The sequence below is a fragment of the Lissotriton helveticus genome, chromosome 1_1 (genome assembly GCF_964261635.1).
Source record: "Lissotriton helveticus chromosome 1_1, aLisHel1.1, whole genome shotgun sequence".
NCBI classification, from domain to species: domain Eukaryota; kingdom Metazoa; phylum Chordata; class Amphibia; order Caudata; family Salamandridae; genus Lissotriton; species Lissotriton helveticus.
The window spans coordinates 870,766,914-870,786,008 of record NC_136057.1 but is presented as its reverse complement, the minus strand read 5'-3'; the positions used below and the strand labels follow the sequence as shown (position 1 = coordinate 870,786,008).

At 44.0% G+C, this 19,095-nt stretch overlaps 1 protein-coding gene across 4 annotated transcripts in view; it reads right to left on the bottom strand.

Annotated features, from left to right (window-relative positions):
• SLC16A7 (solute carrier family 16 member 7) overlaps nt 1-19,095 on the bottom strand; it is a 579,533-nt gene that overhangs the window by 127,436 nt on the left and 433,002 nt on the right. For all 4 annotated transcript variants that reach the window (XM_078675558.1, XM_078675564.1, XM_078675573.1 and 1 more), the window contains exon 4: nt 13,390-13,533. In XM_078675558.1, coding sequence (XP_078531684.1) covers nt 13,390-13,533 — 144 coding nt within the window. The remainder of the gene's footprint in view (nt 1-13,389; nt 13,534-19,095) is intronic.

Genomic DNA, 19,095 nt, shown 5'->3' with positions numbered 1-19,095 from the left:
GTATTTATGTTCTTTTTAAAGAAATAACCTGCTAAAAAAATCCAATAAATATATATGTTTTGATAATACTGTGAAGTTTTTCTCTTTGGCATCCGCTTCCAAGTAGTTTGGAGATTTATTCAATGCTAAAAGGAATATAGGTCCAACCTGAGGTTTTTGTATTTTTTGTATTTTTTGGTATCTGCCTATGCACCAAAATCAAGACTCCCCTTGAATATTTACTGTACCCTGCAAAAAAACAACTAGTGGCAAAAGCTGGAGAAGTGTGGGTAAGGAGGTGTGTCTCCTGGAGGAAAGCTACATCCGCCTGGTGATGTTGCAAGTAGTGAAGCACTTGCTTGCGCTTGCAGTTATCATTAAGCCCCCAAACGTTCCAGGATAACAGGGTAATATTCTCAGTGTGGCATGTGTTACGTGTCATTGGAAAAAGTCTGGGCAAGGCTAAATAGTGGATCTAAAGACAGTCTTACACATTCAGCTAATAGATGTGCAACATTCCCACCCCCACGCATCCCTATACCCGTTACGTAGGGGATATCCCAAATAGAAGCATGACAACCATCAAACCGTACAATTCAAATAGGTGCAAAAAGCACAGGGTTGAAGCAACGCTCCAAAAAAACCCCAGCCATGCAAACTGTCACTCAGAAAAATTGTAAAGACACACACCCAGCAGCCCCAGAGGAGCATTTGGGAGAAGCAAATCAGGAAGAAAACAACAGGATAAGCTGTACTTATTGACGTGTTGAAGTGGCGAGGCGCTATCTGTGCGCAGAGAACCGTTCAGAGCTGGAGCCAGAGTCTGGAAGATGAGGAGAGTGATCCAGTGTGGACGATCTTTTCGGCTGAGCGTTATTGTACCGGTGCCTGAGAAGCTACTGCACCTCAGCTGGAGAGTCGAAGATCCTGGTTGACCCGTCGATGTCCACCTTTAAGCATGCAGGATAAAGCATCCCATACTTCAGGCCAGCTTTGCAGAGGGCCATCTTGACCGCCCCAAACATGCGACGGGCCTCCTGCAATATAGCTGTAAAATCCGGATACAAGGAAATCAAACAATCCACTATTCGCCAAAGGGGAAACCAGAGCAGCAGGCAGAATAATCGGATGGAGGGGCGGGAGCAGTGTTTGAAGGGCCTCCCGGGACATCTGGTGGGTCCAAACAAACTGTGAGACACGCACTCACCAATCCCGGCCCCTCAGGCCACACAGGGGAATGTTGTGCACCACTCTGCACCGATCCGGTGTGCCCCGAGTAGGTCCAGTGGGCCAGGATGTGCTGTACCTCCTCGTGCCCAAAAGAAATGGAGCCCAGATGGGCCAAAGGATTACCGGAGGCCCCGGCTCCGCCGAGCGCACCAGGCCCCAAAGTTCGGCCACGCCCCATCCACTGGTGGCATTTCACGTTTAGGCCATGGGTCCAGCTTGTACTGTCAACTTGGGCGTATATGTAAGTTAAATAGGACAACTAGAGTTATGCCAACTCGACCCTGTTAAAAAAGGAGGTGCTCAGGCAAAGCAGTGGTAACGTGCACAGAGTTCTACAGCTAGCAGAAATCTTGTGCTATGGAAAAGATGTTAATTTCCTGCAGCAACTGTAAGCGGCCTATGGAAAGACCTTACCTGAGAACGTCAGCCATGCCCCAATTGACACAGCGAATGGCTCTTTTGTTTGGGGAGACCTTTGATTAACCAGCTGGCCAGTAGAGTCATTAACTTGGCTCAGTAGGGACACAAAGGCCTGAAATCATTATTGAAGAGACAGGAACATATGATTATTCTTCAAGTGCAATAAGAGATAAAGATATCACATATAATGTGTTGGCAAATCTGCACTCTGTGTATGTGTTTACCTTAAAATTGATGCCTGCATGGTGAGGGTCACAGATTTCGACCTTAAGGTATACTGCGGCGAGCAAACCAACGTTTCAGTAGAGCAATACAGACCTACATAGGAACTCCCACTCACAATATATGCCCTACACAAGGTCAGCATATACTGTGCTGGGCTAGATGGTAGTCTCACACGCTCAGTCCTCACATATGTGCTCATGGGTTACTGTGTAATGAGCCTAGAGCCTCTTTCCTAGTTATGCAGCAGAGGACTTTATCTTTAAAAGAGAACATTGGCGGTTAGCTCCTTCAATCCATTTTCACAGAATTTACTGCGAGTGAGAAACATTCACAGCAAAAATAGACTGGGTAGTCAGAGAATGTACCATCCAGTGGGATTCAATGAGCAGAACCCATTTCCTAAATTGAATAACAAATATTTTAAAAGCAATGAGAAGAGATGCTGAGGTACCTTATCAGTGGTGGGTGAGGTGTTGCCTGCATGTTCAGCATTTTGCTAAAGTGAAGAAGTGAAAGAGCATAATATGTTAGCTGTGGCGATATATTGCTCTATAGCGTTGTTGTGCAATTTGAAGAGCCTTTCCATTTTTTTTACTACTTGATTTCTAAAACAGTGATATCATGGCTTCTTATGTTGGGCTGACCTCCTGCGCTGGTATGCACATCAGCCACATAGAGTTGATAGCTGGCTACTACTTCTTTGTATGTAACACTGCAGGTTTGAAGATGGTGCAGTGTTCAGTTTTGGACGCTTACCCGTAATTCTGTCTACGTGTTCGAATGTTTGAAGTAGAGGTGACTGTTTCTGAAAGCCATGATGTCAGCACACACACTGGAAAATGCAGTGATCAAGTGTCCCTTAAAAGCTAGCACCTTCTCAGGAGAAAAAACTCAAAGGAATAAGAAACCTCATTGATGGACAAAAACCAAAAATCTGGAATTTCGATAGTGGAATTCTTCAGTCTCACAATCTTGTTGAACTGGGAGGGGAACCGAAAAAGCTACCCTCATAGTGGTGGAAGGCAACTGCCTTCACGAAGAGTTAAGTAGCATGAGCGTGGTGGTGGCAGCATACCACGTAGTGATCGGCAGTAGTGAACAGATTCTTTTTACCCTATCTCACTGAAGTGAGTCCTACAGGCGCACACGCCTTTTAAAAGTTCTGCTGCTGTGTGCTTAATTGCTCCTTGGCCTGTATCAGGTAGGTGTGGAATACTGCACAACGGAGGAGTAGTGACTCTGTGCTGCATGTATGTGTGCCTGGAAAGGGTACAGTAGAGGGAAAGAGGAGTACTGTGCAGTATTTCTGTGGTTAGTGCATGTACTAATTTGCAGATGGTCAATGAAAGAACTCTTCAAATGGAAAGGGCAGCCGAAGTCCTGAAAGCCGAGCTGGGTGAACTAAATAACAGCTTTCTCCCTGTCTGATTTAGCCCATCGTGTAGAAAACAGAGCGGAGGACGGGGAGGGAAGGTCCCGAAGTGCAACCTGTGGTTTGTGGAATTACCGGAAGGAGTTGACGATTGACATCCTGAACAATTTCTGGAGAATAGAAACATGAATACGCTTCCACCTGAGGGAGTCTTGAAATGCTTTATAGTTGAGAGGGTGCATAAGGCTTTTGTGCAGATTCCTCCATCTGGGACTTCATCTTGGGTTATCATCGCCAATATTTTAAACTATCCAGAGAGGAATCTCATCCTTCAGCAAGCTAGGACTATAAATGACATCAAGCATGAAGGGGATGTCATTAGGATATTCCTGGATTACACACAGAGAGTTCAGCAGCTCTCTTGACCAGTGAAACAAAAATTCCGGGCAATGGGTTTGAACCATATGGTACTTTTTCCTGCTAAGCTGAGGGAAAATCCCACTTCTTTACCTATCTAAAAGAGGTTTGGGACTAGATCGAGTTGGGGAATAAGTCTGGGCCCTCCCAGACAGCCGCAGTGGCCCTAAGTTCTTGTAGCCATTTAGATGGAAAGATGAGCTTCATTGGCAGTATTGGGAGGCGTTTGAGAAGCAGAAGTTGGTCCAGTAGGGCGGTGGTGGAGAAGCACAATAAAATTTGTGTGCAGGATTTTTTCCTGATGTTGCATCCACAGAAAAGTCTGAAGAAGGTTGGGAATGGAGTCAAAATAATCCAACAGAGGTAGAGGGGGAGGGGGATAGGGTCATCCGTACACATGGAAGTAACTGAATGGGTCTGGGTCTTGGTAAAGAGAACAATATTCTGAAGAGAGGATATGACTGATATTTTTGGCTGCTGCTTATTAACATCTCCTAACAAAAGGGCAGTTACTGGGTAGTTGGACTAGGGCAGGTGGAGAGAAGTGAGCTTCTCTTCCGGGTTCCTTATTGGGCCTGGATTCTAATAAGGGCTTGTGTACTGTTTACCCCTGTCTATTATGGGAAGACTCACAATCGAGAAAATGATGCTCATACTGAAATCTCTGCATACTCTACACTATTCCCTGTGCCCTTTGACTCCTGCGACTTTTAAGAAACTGAACAGCCTGCTAGTATCCTTAGTCTGGGCTGGTAAGCAGAATAGGATAGTAATTGATATGTTAAAAATGGACCAGGTCGAAGGAGGTCTGGGCCTCCCAAACATGGAACTTTATCATTATGCCGTATATATTCAAAATGCAGCTAGATGCGTTACACCGGATGATAATTGTAGGAAGGTAGGATACTTCTGCATGGTTACCTCCACTTTTTGCCTGGTGCTAAGCTGTATTATGACTATTCTGACAGGAATCCTGCTAAGCAGGACCCCCGTCTATCTGCTTTCTCCCTACATTGTTGTGTTGAGTACTTGGGTATACTCCAGATTGGATACTGGGTTACCCTTATAAGTCCCTAGTATATGGTACCCATGTACCCAGGGCATAGGTACCCCAGTGGTCTCCCATGGGCTGAAGCATGCATTATACCACCTATGAAAGACCGTGCAAAATTGAACTACAGGCTTGCCATTGCAGCCCGTGTAAGTTGGTGCATGCATCACTTACCAAAGATATAGGTTTACTATCTCTAAGGGGCACTGCACTTAAAACCTATAAGACACCCCTATAGCAAGCCTTTGCAATCCTGAAGGCAGGGAGCTTGGTTCTTAGTGAGAGGGTGCCCCTGCATGAGCAGCAAGACAACCCTGCAGCCTTTGGATACCATTCTCCCGGGTTGTCAGTCAAGCAGCCATATACTATGTGATGACCATTTCGAAAACGGCTTCAGCGAATCCTATCATGTTTGGTATCAAACATGTTGGAATCATGCCCCCACACCGTAAACGGTGTGGGAGGTATGATTCTAAGCACTGGAGGAGTCCTCCGATAGGCTCTCAGTTTTCCAGGTAACAGCCTTCTAGTCCCCGGCAGCACAAAATGGTTGCTGCTGACCAGAGACACATTTCTACGCTCTTGCTGCTGAGCCAAGCTTGAGCAGGGGAAGGTAGAGTAATAGGCATTTTACCAAAGGGAGGTGTGACCAACTCCCAGGTAGAATTTAGTGTATTAGGGATGGGTGGGTGTGCTTACCAGTGCCTGAAAGTCTGCATGAGGGGCACATTTGGTGTCCCTGTCCATAGTCCAGTTCAAACCAGTCTTGGGAGCCGTTTGCTCCCACTCTGGAGTGAAACTGGACAAAGGACATGGAAGTAACCCCCCCGTCCAGACACTCCCCTAAGAGGGTCCCCTGAATCTTCCCAACCATCTCCTTAGCGTCTCCCTTCCAGTCTGCTGCATCATCTGTGCCTGTGCATCATACAGGAACCATCCAAGGCCTGTGAAGCATCAAGGACTATCAAAGTAATCTCCCTTGGAGTGAAGGAGTCACTCCCACGCATTCACAGGCACCGCAATTAAGTCAACCAGTCTGCAGATCCTGAGCTCCTCATGACTCCGTGAGCTCTGCATCACAGGTGGGGGGTTTCCAAAGCTCACGCGGCCTACTCCACCCTCTCACCAAGTTTGAGGCCAGTAGTCCTTGTGGGGGTTGCAATAACTGAACCCCTGTGTACCGTGTCCTCTTTGCAGTTGCAATTGCAGTTGCAAAGGCTTGTTGACATCTTTGAAATCCAAGCTCCAAGGAGCCCCAACCTCGAGCACCTCCAGTGACCAGAATCTTCAGCCACACTGCATCTTGTGCATCGTGGCCTGCATCTTTTGGTGAGCTACTTGAGGTCCTCTTGCAACTCCTGTGCCTCTGGCCTGAGGGTCCATTTGAGGGTCACCTTTGCTTTCCTTGGGCTCCCCTTAATGCTCGGACCTGCCCTGACTCCCCTGCTTGAGGTGAGACTCCTGGACCTTGCTGGTCCCAACCGTGGCCCTTCTTGACTGCCTGCGTGGGTTGCATTTGCCAATGGTTTCTTGGTGTTCCTGGCAGACACCTACCCCTCTGCAATCGACATCCTTTGTGGGACAGCTCATATCCGGGTCCTGTTCATCCACAGCTTCGCCTGGTCCTCACACTTGCAGAGTCAAGGTCACAGTCATCTTTCCTGAAGCACCCAACATCGAAGGCCATTCGTCTTCCAACTCTCCTTGTCCTCCCTGAGTGAAACAGACTTTGTCCCCTCTGCTTTCAGGTACTCCTCTTCCAGAATCCACTTTTGGATTCCTCCGGACATCTTCTCCTCTTCCAGCAGCAGCACTTTCCTGAAGCCCACCATTGGGTTCGTCTGCGGTTTATGATGCCACTTCACACCAATACACCCGGCTTCCCTGGGATAGGTAACTTGGGTAACACGGTATCCACTGATGGGGTGGCTCTTCAATCTTCTGTCTTCCACTGGGTTTATTCAGGGTCCAATGGGAAGGATCCCTAATCTTTGAAAATCCGACCGCGACTTGCACATAGACTTGTACAGAGCACGAGGTTGTGTTCACACACTGCACACAGTCGCTGTGGGGTCCCTATCTACTTACCTAGGGTGGTTCTGTGGGTCCCCAGCAATTCTACGTCATCGCAACAGATATTGTCCTGACTTGAGTCATGGTTCTTATACTATATCTTAGTATATGGTTTGCCCCCCGCTCCTCCGGGGCCCACTGTGTATTACTGCCTATTTACTGTGATTCCTTTGCTTTAGTATTGTGTGCTTTGTGTCTATCTCCATGTGGGAGATATTGTAACGTACTAGATAGTGTTATATAATAAATATATATTTTTATAAATACTTTGTGTGGTTCTTTTCCATTTAATCTATACCATAAGATTGCATTCTGGTAAAACAAGCTGCTTTACACTCCTTCAAGACTAAGCCTGAGGGTTGCTCTCCACAGCTACCACTTGGATAGCTTTCTCAGGTTGTCTGAGAACTCTTAAATCACCATAAGGGTTGTCTGGACTGGAGCAAGGTGCCCACTTACATTAGTTGACATCATATACCAGAGCAGCTTCTCACTTTATTTGGCATGGGCAGTTACTTAGTGAGATACATGGGGATAACTCATTGTTGGAATTGCTCATGAGAGGAAGGCATGTGTCTGAAAACTATCTCTAGATAACATAACAGACTTGCTGGGTTTGGGAAATAATAGTTACATGAATCCTGAAGCGACCGACAATTACTAGGGACCTGAACATTTGGATCCTCCAGCCATTTCAGTGTATAAACTTGGATATGCCCTTGGTATGCGTGAAGTAGGAGGACTGTCATACAACATCTTTTTTGGTAAAAGGGGTCTCAAGGAATGCAAGATTTAGGTTGCTATATTTCTATTATGTCCACTGCGTTTACTTAATCTCAGTCACACTGAGTGGAAAATACCTGGTTAGATTAGCCGCATAGGCCAGGTGTAGGGTGGACAGTGCAGCCTATTAACACCTCACATGGACGTGTGATAGGGTGGTAGATTTCTGGAGAGAAGTAGTTGAGATATTGTGTGGGACGACTGATATTCACCTCCTGCTCCCTCCAAAGCGTTGTTTATTAAGCATTATTGTCTGGCCTAAGAACAAAACAAATGCAGTATAAATGGTTTCATCTTGTATTGGTACTAGTAATGAGACGCATGGCCACTGGCTGGTTGACTAAGGCCCTGGAATCAATATGTGGGTGAAAGACACAAAGGAGTGTGGGCATTAGCTGAGGAGCTTTGCATCAGAATATCTAGAAGGGACAAGGAGGTTATTAGGTTCTAGAAACACAATGAATGCAGTTGTTGGGATCACTGAGTTTGCTACTATTCCTCAGTCCCAAATGTCGCAATCTTAAGGAGAAACCTAGGACGACAAGGCTGCAGGTGATGGTCATATAGAAGTGTTTCCATCTAGTCTTCTGTTTTAAAGATATGTGGTCATCACTGAGGGATGCTGATGAGTTATTGCATATATGATACATTTGATATGTCATGCGGTTACACATGATGTTGTAATCATTGTATTTCGCAAATAGGAAACTGAGACTCTTTTTTCCTGCTTGGTTTTATAGGTCGTTATAATAAAAATCCAAATATTTAGAAAAAATATCCATAGAGCACAACAAATAGGTCATTTGCCAAACTTAAAATGCCATGCTGTTGAAATCTCGTGCAATAATTCTCTGGCTGAAAATGCTAATACTGAATTTCTTCTGAAACAATACCTCCACAATGACCTTGTCAAAGCAACCAAATAGTTTTCCATTGGGAGATATGTAAGAGATCGCTCATTCTTTCAGCATATACGCAGGGTGCTGTTATAGTGAGGTGGGAAGAAGCACCTTGTTGTTATTTCTGAAATCACAGAAATAACTTTTTCTACGCATAAATAAAGCCTTTTACTCGCAACATTCTGAAATCATTAAATGTACACCTAATTCATTAGCTGAACTAAAGAGATTGGGTCATTGAATTATTGATACTGATGACAGTTCTCCTGTCCACACTGGAGGCACTACTAAAATAATGGCCTTAGTCAAAGCTCATAGCTACAAACGAAAAAAGAAATTCCTCTTCAGACACTTTGTGATGGGCTTTGAGGTTAGACTCAGGCATCCCGGAAGGTGAGGATGCACATGAACGACTGATTGATGCATTCTACACACATGTAGAACAATTATTTAGATATGCCTATTTTAAATACAGGTATAGAGATGTTTTGTAGAGTTCGTCTAAAACCAGTTCTTCTTGATATAACACCAAATAGGAAGCATGATATGTGAAAGTTTTCATGGCTCCAGGTTTCCTGATCACATTATTGTCCACCGGATCTGAATCTGAGAGGGGAAAGAGGCAGATCAATAGCTGAGAATTCCCAGGAGTGGCTCCCCTCAGCATCAGATAATTTTTAAGGGGGTGTGAGATCAATCAATTGATCAATCAATCAGGGGAATTGTAGAGCGCACTACTCACCTGCAAGGGTATCAAGGCGCGGGGGGAGTGAACAGCTCCGTTAGGGTAATTCGAAGAGCCAGGTCTTGCGGTCCCTTCTGAAATGGTGCAGTGTCAGGCTTCATCAGAGGTGAAGGGGGAGTTGGTTCCAGGTCTTGGCTCCAAGAAGAAGGATCTTCCATAAGCTCTGGTAATGTAGAAACAAGGGATGGTGGCTAGGGCGAGGTCGGCTGAGCTAAGCTTTCTCTTGGGGGTGTGGAAGGAGACTCTGTAGTTAAGGTATTGGGGTCCTGTGGTGTGGAGGGCTTTGTAGGCGTGTGTGACCAGCTTAAAGGTTTTTCTTTTTTCGAAAGTGAGCCAGTGGAGGTCACGGAGGTGTATGTTGTTGTGTCGTGGGATATCGAGCCTAAGTCTGGCTGTGGCGTTCTGATTGGTCTGGAGTTTGTGAGGAGGTTTTTGTGGATTCTGGCGTAGAGGGAGTTGCCGTAGTCCAGTCTGCTGGTGATGAGTGCGTGAGTGACAGTTTCCTGGAGTCGGGGGTCCACTTGAAAGTCTTGCGAAGTATGCGGAGGGTTTTGAAGCATGTGGAGGATACAGCATTAATCTGGCGGTTCATGGTGAGTGAAGAGTCGAGTATGATGTTGAGTTTGTGTGCGTGGTCCGTTGGAGTGGGTGAGAGTCTGAGGGTGGGGGGCTACCAGGTGTTGTCCCATGTGGAGGGGGTGCTGCTGAGGATAAGGACTTCTGGTTTCCCTGAGTTGAGCTTTAGGCAGCTGTTGCTCATCCAGGTCACAACAGCATTCATCCCTTCTTGGAAGTTGTGCCAGGTGATGTTGGGTTCCTTGGTGGGGGAGAGGATGAGCTGAGTGTCCTAGGCATAGGAGACGATGTTGAGACCGTGGTTTCTGACGATGGTTGCTAGGGGGGCCATGTAGACGTTGAAGAGTGTGAGGCTGAGGGAGGATTCTTGGGTTACTCCGCATCTGATCTGTGTCGGTTCTGAGAGGAAGGGCACAAGTTTTTTTCTCTGTGTTCTGCCTGATAGGAAGGAATGAATCCAGTCTAGGGCCTTTCCTTAGATGCCTGCATCATGGAGTCAGGTGGCTAATGTGTGGTGGGAGACAGTGTCGAAGGCTGATGTTAGGTCCAGGAGGATGAGTGCTGCCATGTGGCCTTGGCCGAGGAGGGTGTGGATGTCATTGGTGGCGGCGAGGAGGGCCGTCTCGGTGCTGTGGTTGCTGTGAAATCTGGACTGAGAGGTGTCTAGGATGCTGTGGGTTTCTGTGAAGTGTGCTATCTGGGTATTGATGGGCCTGAAATTCTTGAAGTCTGATGGGTCTGCGGAGCGCTTCTTTAGGAGGGGGTTGACTTCAGCACGCTTCCAGTTTTCAGGGAATGTGACTGTGTTGAGGGAGCAGTTGATAGTTCGGCGTAGCTCGGGTGCCATGGCAGTTGCGGCCCTGTGGAAGATGTGTAGCGGACAGGGGTCAGAAGGTGCACCGGAGTGGATGTTCTTCGTTGTCTTTAAGGTGTCATCTGTGGTGAGAGGGGTCCAGGTGAGAAGGGACTTTAGGTTGGTTGTTGGGGTGGGGTTTGAGGCGGTGCACAAGTCTTGATTGTTGAAGTTGTCGTTCAGCGTCTTGATCTTGAGATGGAAGAAGGAGCAGAGGTTGTTGCGGAGGTCTTGGTAGGAAGGACGTTGGTTGTTTTTCTGTTGGGTTTGAGGAATTCCTGTATTATGGTGAACAGTTCTTTGGAGTTGTGGGCATTGGCGAGGATTCTGTCTTGCATGAAGTTTTTCTTTGTTGATTTGATGAGTTGGTGGTGAGTTGTGGTGGCTGTTTTGTAGGTGGTGCGTGCTATCGCAATTCTGCTGTTTCTCCCCGTCTTCTACAGGTGCGCTTGGATTCTCGGAGTTCCATGGGGAACCAGTTAGCTTTCTTGTTGTGTCGTCTTGTGGTGTTCGGAAAGGGGGCGAGAGTGTTGGCGCAGTCGGTGATCATAATATCATAATCATCTTTATTCGATTCAAGTAATGGATCATAAAAGTATGCATTACAATACATTTTAAAAAAAATTGAAAGATTGTATTTAAAAAAAACAAGAATACAGATTAAAAACGTGCAATTTAGTTTACAGTAGTTAGTGACTTCCTTCTGGAAATAGCAGCCCTCAAGTATCTTGCTAATACCATACATGAATGTAAGTTTGGAAGTGATTGTAAATATAAATAGGCCGACATACACTGTCTAAAATCTAATGATGTCAGTAGAAGCTTAATAAAAGAAATCTGCAAATCCTTAAAAAAAAAAAAAAACATGTATGGTTGATTGTTCAGACATCTTGTCACAAGGACAATACATTAGTTGACAAGACCAGTTGTTAGTAGTAGGGAAACTTGTCAAACGGTGAAAAATATCAAGCCTGAAACGCATCAAAACAAACCTATGCAATAAGTGATCTATTCGTGGAGGTTGATTGCCGCTGTGTTGGCATATGTCGTAGTAGGGGGTGGAGTGCAGGTGAGTGCGGAGGTGAGGAGTTCTTCGGAGACTTTGTTCCAGCTTCTGCATGGGAGGCGCGCTTGTGGACTTGGGTGCGGTTGGTTTTATAAAGGAGAAATGGATGCAGTGGTGGTTGGTCCAGTGCAGTTCCGTGGTGTGGCTGAAGGGAAAGTTGTTTCCTCATAGATGTACAAACGAAGATATAGTCGAGTGTGTTCCCTGCTGTGTGAGTGGGGGTGGAGCCCAGTTGCTTCGGTCCTATGTTGGTGAGGTTCTCCAGGAGAGCAGTATTTTTGGGATCGCTGTGGTTGTCCAGGTGGACGTTCAGGTCTCCGAGTATTATGTAGTCTATAGAAGCGAGCGCATGGGGTGCAATGTGGTCGACGATGATGTTGGAGAAGGGAGTGTGGGATCCAGGCGGTCTGTAAGCGAGTATTCCGCAGAGCGTCAGTCTGGGGTTGGGCTGGATCTGAAAGTGGATGTGTTCCATGGGGGGCGAGGTGTCAGTCGGAGGGAGCTTTTGTAGATGATCGCGAGGCACCTTCGTGGGCGATCTTTCATCCAGATCTTGCATCCATAAGTTGTTGTTGCATCCGGGGTTGAGAGCATGGAGAGTGCTGGGGTTGTAGTGGCAGGGGAGGGGGGTCTGGGGACCAGGGTCCCTGGCTCTGGTCGTAGTCGGGTTGCGGACAGGCAGAGATGGGCTTGCCTCTGGCGTGCCCACTGCATGCCGCTGCCATTAAGTAGGGGAAGGGCGGTCTGCAGGGAGTTGAGAGCAGGAATGACATGCTGTGGGGATGAAGCTGCAGGGGCTACAGGGGCAGCAGTGGCAGGGGCGAGGGAAGAGGGAGCAGGAGGGCATGAGGAAAATAGGGAGAAAAGAGACAGAGAAAAGCAAAGAAACAGGCACAAGAGAAAATGGCAGAGAGAAAAAAGGCAAAAACAAGAGAAAAAAATGGCAAAGAAACAGAGGCACAAGAGAGAAAGGCAGAGAGGAAAGAGGGAGAAATGAAAGAGATAAGACAGACACGAAAAAATGACACAGAACCGAGCAGGAGGGCCTCAAACACCTACCTGGAAGGCTCAAGCTGGTGCTAAGGGCAGCGCCTTAATGATGGAGCTGCATTGGGGAGCAGTGATTCTGACCAGGGGTCAAATGTTCCTGATGAGAAAGCATCTCTGATGGCTCTCATTAGCTATTCAGTTGGAGGTAACAGGAAGGTCACAAGAGGTGCAGACGGCGGTATAGGGAATGCAGCCATAGGGCTGAAAATTTGGTTGCAATCAATTTTAGGCTTCGTTTTCTTGTGAGAAGCCAGTGAAGTTTCTAATTCTATTATGGTAGTGACAAGATAAATATTTATGGTTATAAAATACTATACTACCTGATTTTTTATAAAGTAAATATTTAAACAAGAACCATACAATGGGCTGGCTAGTAATGTTCCACACAACTTCAGGAGAACTACTGATATCCTTTACGAAAAATGACCCCTCTGAACACCAAAACACCATATTCTACCCTGTAGAACACCCTATATCATAAATGCTTCCTTGCAATGTTTTTATCTGCTCTTTTATGGGTATTCTAAAATTACCGTATAACAATTGATTGGATTTGAATGCCTCCTTATGTCTGCTTCATATAAAATACCAAAGGGAACTATATAGACTTCAGTGTGACATCAAAGTAGAGGCTAGCAAGCACCACTTACCTCCAACGACACCAATGCATATATAGAGTTGAATTACACTGTTGCAGAATGAGGCGGCGATCATTCCAGTGCAGCACATAATGCCACCTACCATCATTACTGGCCGACTGCCATATTTGTTCACCAAAATACTGCTTATGGGACCTAAAGGACGAAAAAACAAAAAACAGATTTGGTATTTCTTTAACTTGCCATTATTTGGATAGCATTTGTTTAATTTACAGTAGCCTATACAAGCTCAAAGTCTGAATATTGGCAGCATATTCATTGTCAGTTATCTTATTGTGCAACAAAAACAGAATTTGAAATCACTAGTTTCTGAAGAATACATCGCGTGGCGCAATAATGTCCTTAATTTGCTTTATATATTTAGAAAAGTAAGACAAACAGTCAGGTATCTTGCTTCTGAACTGGTGGCACAGAGTAAACTGAACAGTAAGGTGAGAGAAATTGTGAAGGGGAAGAATGGAGGAAAGGAAGAGGTGAAGGAAGGGGGAGAGACAAACTGAGGCTAGAAAGGACGGAGTGCACAAGAATGCTGATACTGGTCACACATTCCTAATGCTGTTAGGAAAACAGGCAGAATAGAGAAGAAACAATGATCTGAAGTAGAAAGTTTTTTAGCCGCAAGTATTAAATTATCATTCTAGTTGTATAGAAGGTAAGGTAAACCCTGCCTGCTGCCACCAGCAATTTAGAAAATACTGTTGCCTGTCAAAGTTCTTTATTCCTTAGCATCACATCACACCCTAAAGGCGGTGGCAGTGAAAAGTCACGGGTACAAGATACTGCGGACAAATTCTATTCAGAAAAATGCTGGAAAATCATATGGTAAAACTTTACATTGACTGATCTTGCTAGTCTCTAATCTTCCCCCTTAAAGACTCATCAATTTACTGCTCTGTCTACTTCTCTCTTCTTCCACACCACCTATCTATCTCTGACCTCCTCTAAGCCTTTTGCAATTAAATCTCTCACCCTTCCAGACATCCTCTCCCACCCTCTGCACACTTGCATTCTACTGTCTCCGTTTGCATCTTCTTTAGCTTCTTACAGCTCTACATCACCTCTCTTCTCTACTCTGCAGAACTAGTGACATTACTGTATGTTTACGTTTCGAACATGGGTTGAAGTCCCTTTTACACACTGTTGACAACATCTAGTTTTTTCATAGTAAGGTTTGTCCTTCATTTCGCCAGTCGCCTGCACAGACTACTGACATACTTTAGCTGAATAGAGTTTTATAAAAATACCAAAAGAAATGGTATAAAAGAAACTAATAGTCGGGCATATTGAAACAGTGCATTTCTGTAACTTCTCTACATCATTTAGTTAGGACTCTTGTAGTGTGTAAGTATTTGAAGTAGCTCCATGGTGAAAGAACCTGGAGAAACTGTAACTATGGTCTGAATTAGTCAGTTGCATCGGACAACGTTCCTTGATGGATGAGACCATTTCCAAAGGATGAACCCTCATTAGAAGAAGTGACAACTATTGCTAAACAAATAGAGCATTCTCTAAAGTGTGTGGAGGTCATCACTAAACATGAAACTAAGAACGAAACCATTCATGAAGTGAAAACTTCCTCTAAAGAAAAACATCTAAAAAAGGTTATAATAGAAAATCTAAAGTCTAAATTCCTCTGAATTTTCAAAGAAACAATTTTCAACCTAAATGCTATAGATGTGGAAATATGGGACTTTTTGCAAATGACATGAAATGTCCGGCTTTAAAAGCCACATGTTCTAATTGCAAAAAAGTTGGACATTATACTGCTGTCGGTAAAGCTAAAAGAAATAAGGCGAAAGTTAATTTCATATCACATGATGACAATACTGATAGTGACTCTGGGTCAGATTTTGACTGTGGTTAAATTGTTTCTCAGGTCACTGATAATAACAAGAAGAGACCTGTTGATGAAGTACTCGTTGATGGGAAAGGTACTTGTGTGTTGTTTGATTCGGGAGCAAAAATTACCATAGTATCATGACAACTTTATATGCACAATTTGAAAGATAAAGTAAAGATTTTAAAAGCTGATATTCAACCTAGTGCCTATGGTGGGGAACCCATAAAGCTTTTAGGATACTTTCACGGTCTTATTGAATACAAAGATAGGTACATTTCTGGTAAAGTTATGTGTCTCACAATGGTGATAGTATCCTGAGCTGGTTCCACCAAAGAGACCTGGGTGTAATGCTAGATCCCAATAGCAATCCCCCCATAATATTGAAGGAATATTTCCATGTAGATGAGGTAACTATGAAAGACGGTAATGATCAGTATACTCTTAATTTGAAGACTTTTCCCAATGTGTTTAAAAATGAATTAGGTTGTCTGAGAGACTATGTTCACAAAATACGATTAATGTCTGGAGCCATACCTGTTGCGGTTAAAGTTCATGGAGTTCCCTTGGCAGTGAGGGATAAGATGAAATCACAATTGGAAAAGCTCAAATATGAAGGTATAATTGAGGAGGTTGAAGGGACACAATGGTTAGCACCAGTTGATGTTGCCTGAAAAGCTTATGGAAGTCTTCGCTTATGCATAGACCTGAGAGAACTCAATAAGCAGAATGTGGTGGATAGATATCCACTTCCCCAAATCTCTGATATGCTTCTGCAAGGTGCAAAAGTGTTCTCAACAGTAGATCTAAAATCTGCCTATCATCAAATAAGGTTGGATGAGGATTCCAAAGATTACACTGCGTTTATAACACCGTTCGGAACCTTCAGATTTATAAGACTACCCTTTGGTTTGGTCTCAGCAGCTTCGGTTTTCCAAAGAGCATAGGAAAAGGTGTTGAAGGGACAAATTGGTGTTAAGATCTACCAAGATGATGTGCTAATTTATGGTAAGGATCAGGAAGAACATGAGGTGAGACTCAAGCAAGTGTTAGAGAGATTTAATCTACATAATCTCACCGCCAGTTTGGACAAGTGTAAGTTTAGCAGATCTTAAATTGACTATCTTGGTCACACCATATCTGGCCAAGGAGGAGAACCTAAAGCAGAGCTTGTAGAAACCATACAAAACTTGGCATCTCCTACCAACAAGGAGGAACTAATGAAATTTCTTGGCATGGCTGAGTATTATAGTAAATGTGTAAAAGGCTTTGCTGAAAAGTGTCTCAATATGCAAAGACTCCTGTGTAAAGGTGTGGATTTTGACTGGTCCAAAGTGTGTGAAGCTGAATTCTTAGGGATCAAAGAGTTACTCAAGAAAGCTCCCAAATTGTGTAGTGTTGATCCCTCAATTAAATGTCTTCTCACTACTGATGCGAGCATGAAAGGGTTGGGGGCTGTCTTGCAACAAGAGAATAGTGAGTCTGAGAATGTAATTCTGTTCCTTTCCAGAGGTCTTAGGGGGGCAGAGTTGTGTTAGTCTGTCATTGAAAGGGAAGCACTTGCTGTACATTGGGCTGCCAAGAAATTTAAAAATCTACTGTGGGGAACTAAGTTTGTTATATGCACAGACCACAAACCCCTATGTGAGGTTTTCAAAAAGAAAGGTATTGATTTAATTTCTGGTAGGATTTCCAAAAAGGTGGTTGCTCTTCAAGGATATGATTTTCGTATTGAGTACTTACCTGGAGCACAGAACAGGACAGCTGATACCCTGTCGAGACTTGTGCCACAGTGTAAGAAACAGTTGGTTTCTGAAGATCTAGAGTCTAATGAATGGGTATGTAATGTTGAGAATGATGGTATGAAAGAAAGCAGGTGGTGTGAAGAATGTGTCTCTGACAAGGAGTTGTTGGAACTGGCCTCCCCACTGGAATAAAAGAATCAAAGGTGACTCAGAAAAATATTGGAATGTCAGGGATGAATTATGTGAGTGTGTTGGGTTGATTTTTAGAGGGACAACATTGGTTCCTCCTCTGGTGCTTCGGAATAAACTCCTTGAGTTGACTCATCAAGTACATCAAGGAATGTCAAAAACTAAGGAGAGACTCAGACTAAATTACTGGTGGCCTGGAATGGATCTCCAGGTTGAGCGCCTTGTAAGAGAGTGCATACCTTGCAATTTAATTGAAAGGTGTCTCAAACCTAGGGTACAACCCATGGTTATCAAAGAACGCCCGAAAAAAAACTGGGAAGAAATAGCCCTGGACATTTTAGGTCCCATTCAAGGTTAAGAATGTGAGAGTTATGTCTTTGTTCTGGTTGACATGTTTTCCAGGTGGCCTGAAATTAAGATCACTAAGAGCATTGATACAAAACATGTTATCTCTTTTCTCAAAAAGGTCTTTGCTCGTGAAGGTCTACCTGGTTTCTTACTGACCGATAATGGGGTTCAATTTGTATCCAATGAAATGGAAGAACTTTTATTAAAGTGTTCTATCAAACACAAACGGTGTTCACTATATCATCCCGAGACTAATGGTATGGTAGGACGCTTCAACTGTGTGCTGAAAGAAACTATTGCCATGTCTAAGCAAAACGGTTTGGACTGGAAGGAAGAAGTTCACAGAAAGGTGGAGATTTATAGGATCCCTCCGCATGCAATGACTGGTTGTACCCCTTTTAAGTTATTAAGAGGAAGACATCCCAATACCTTGGTTGCTCCCTTTTGGGTTAATGAAACTATGTCAAAAAGGGGAAAGATGTCTTCAGATCAGAAATGGAAATTTAAAGAAAAAAAAAGAAACAGCTCAGAAACTAACGTACGATGAAAGAAAGGCTGTCAAAGTCACTCATGTAAAAGTTGGTGATTGGGTCATGATCAAGGCTCCTGTTGTTAGGAAGGTGTCTGGTCTGTTCCAAGTACCACAAAAGGTTGTCAAACTGTTTACTAATGCCATAAAAACTGGAGATTCACGTATTTGGAATCTTAATAAAGTTGTTATTATCAAAAACAGTTCTTTACTGCATAACCGTGTGTGCTGTTCAACCCGTTGATTTGAATGTTTCATGTTCTTCGACTTCAGTTCAGACACAACAAAGGGAAAAAGGGTGGTAAAACAACCCTCCAAATTCAAGGATTATGTCATGAAGTAAGTGCGTGGATAAAGCTATTTTTGGGAATGTGTTTAACCTTGAGTTCCTTATTTGTTTCATTCTCTGTTTTATGTTGTAATATATAGAGGGAAAGTGTGTAACATAGTGCATTTCTGTAACTTCTCTACATCATTTAGTTAGGACTCTTGTAGTGTGTATGTATTTGAAGTAGCTCCATGGTGATAGAACCTGGAGAAACTGTGACTATGGTCTAAATTAGTCAGTTGCATCGAACGACCTTCCTTTATGGATGAGACATCTTCTTCTTGGAATAAACTTTTTTAATTGATCTAAAACATCATCTTGAATGCAATTATGTAAATTCCTCAAATATTTAATAAATCGTATCAGCACGGTTCTTTACATGCTGTTTACTGGAAATTGCCCTTTGTTTTTCCTCCAAAGCTACATGTGTAATATAGTGCTTTGTGGCCAATATACTTGATAATTTGTGCTATGAAAGGATAGCCTGCCATCATTTTTTACCAGACATTTCAGTGTGTTTGGCATGCTCACTGCACTACTCTCTGTAGTATGCTTTCTACATCTTGTCTTTCTTACGGTATTCAGAATGTAGTGCACTTCTTGGTTTTCCCACTTGCTCTGGAGATCATACTGTGCTGCGGTAGTGAACTTGAACATGTATTTCCCCCAGACTGTATGGAAAACTGTGCTGAAAAATGCCTTAATTTGGATGCTTGAATCA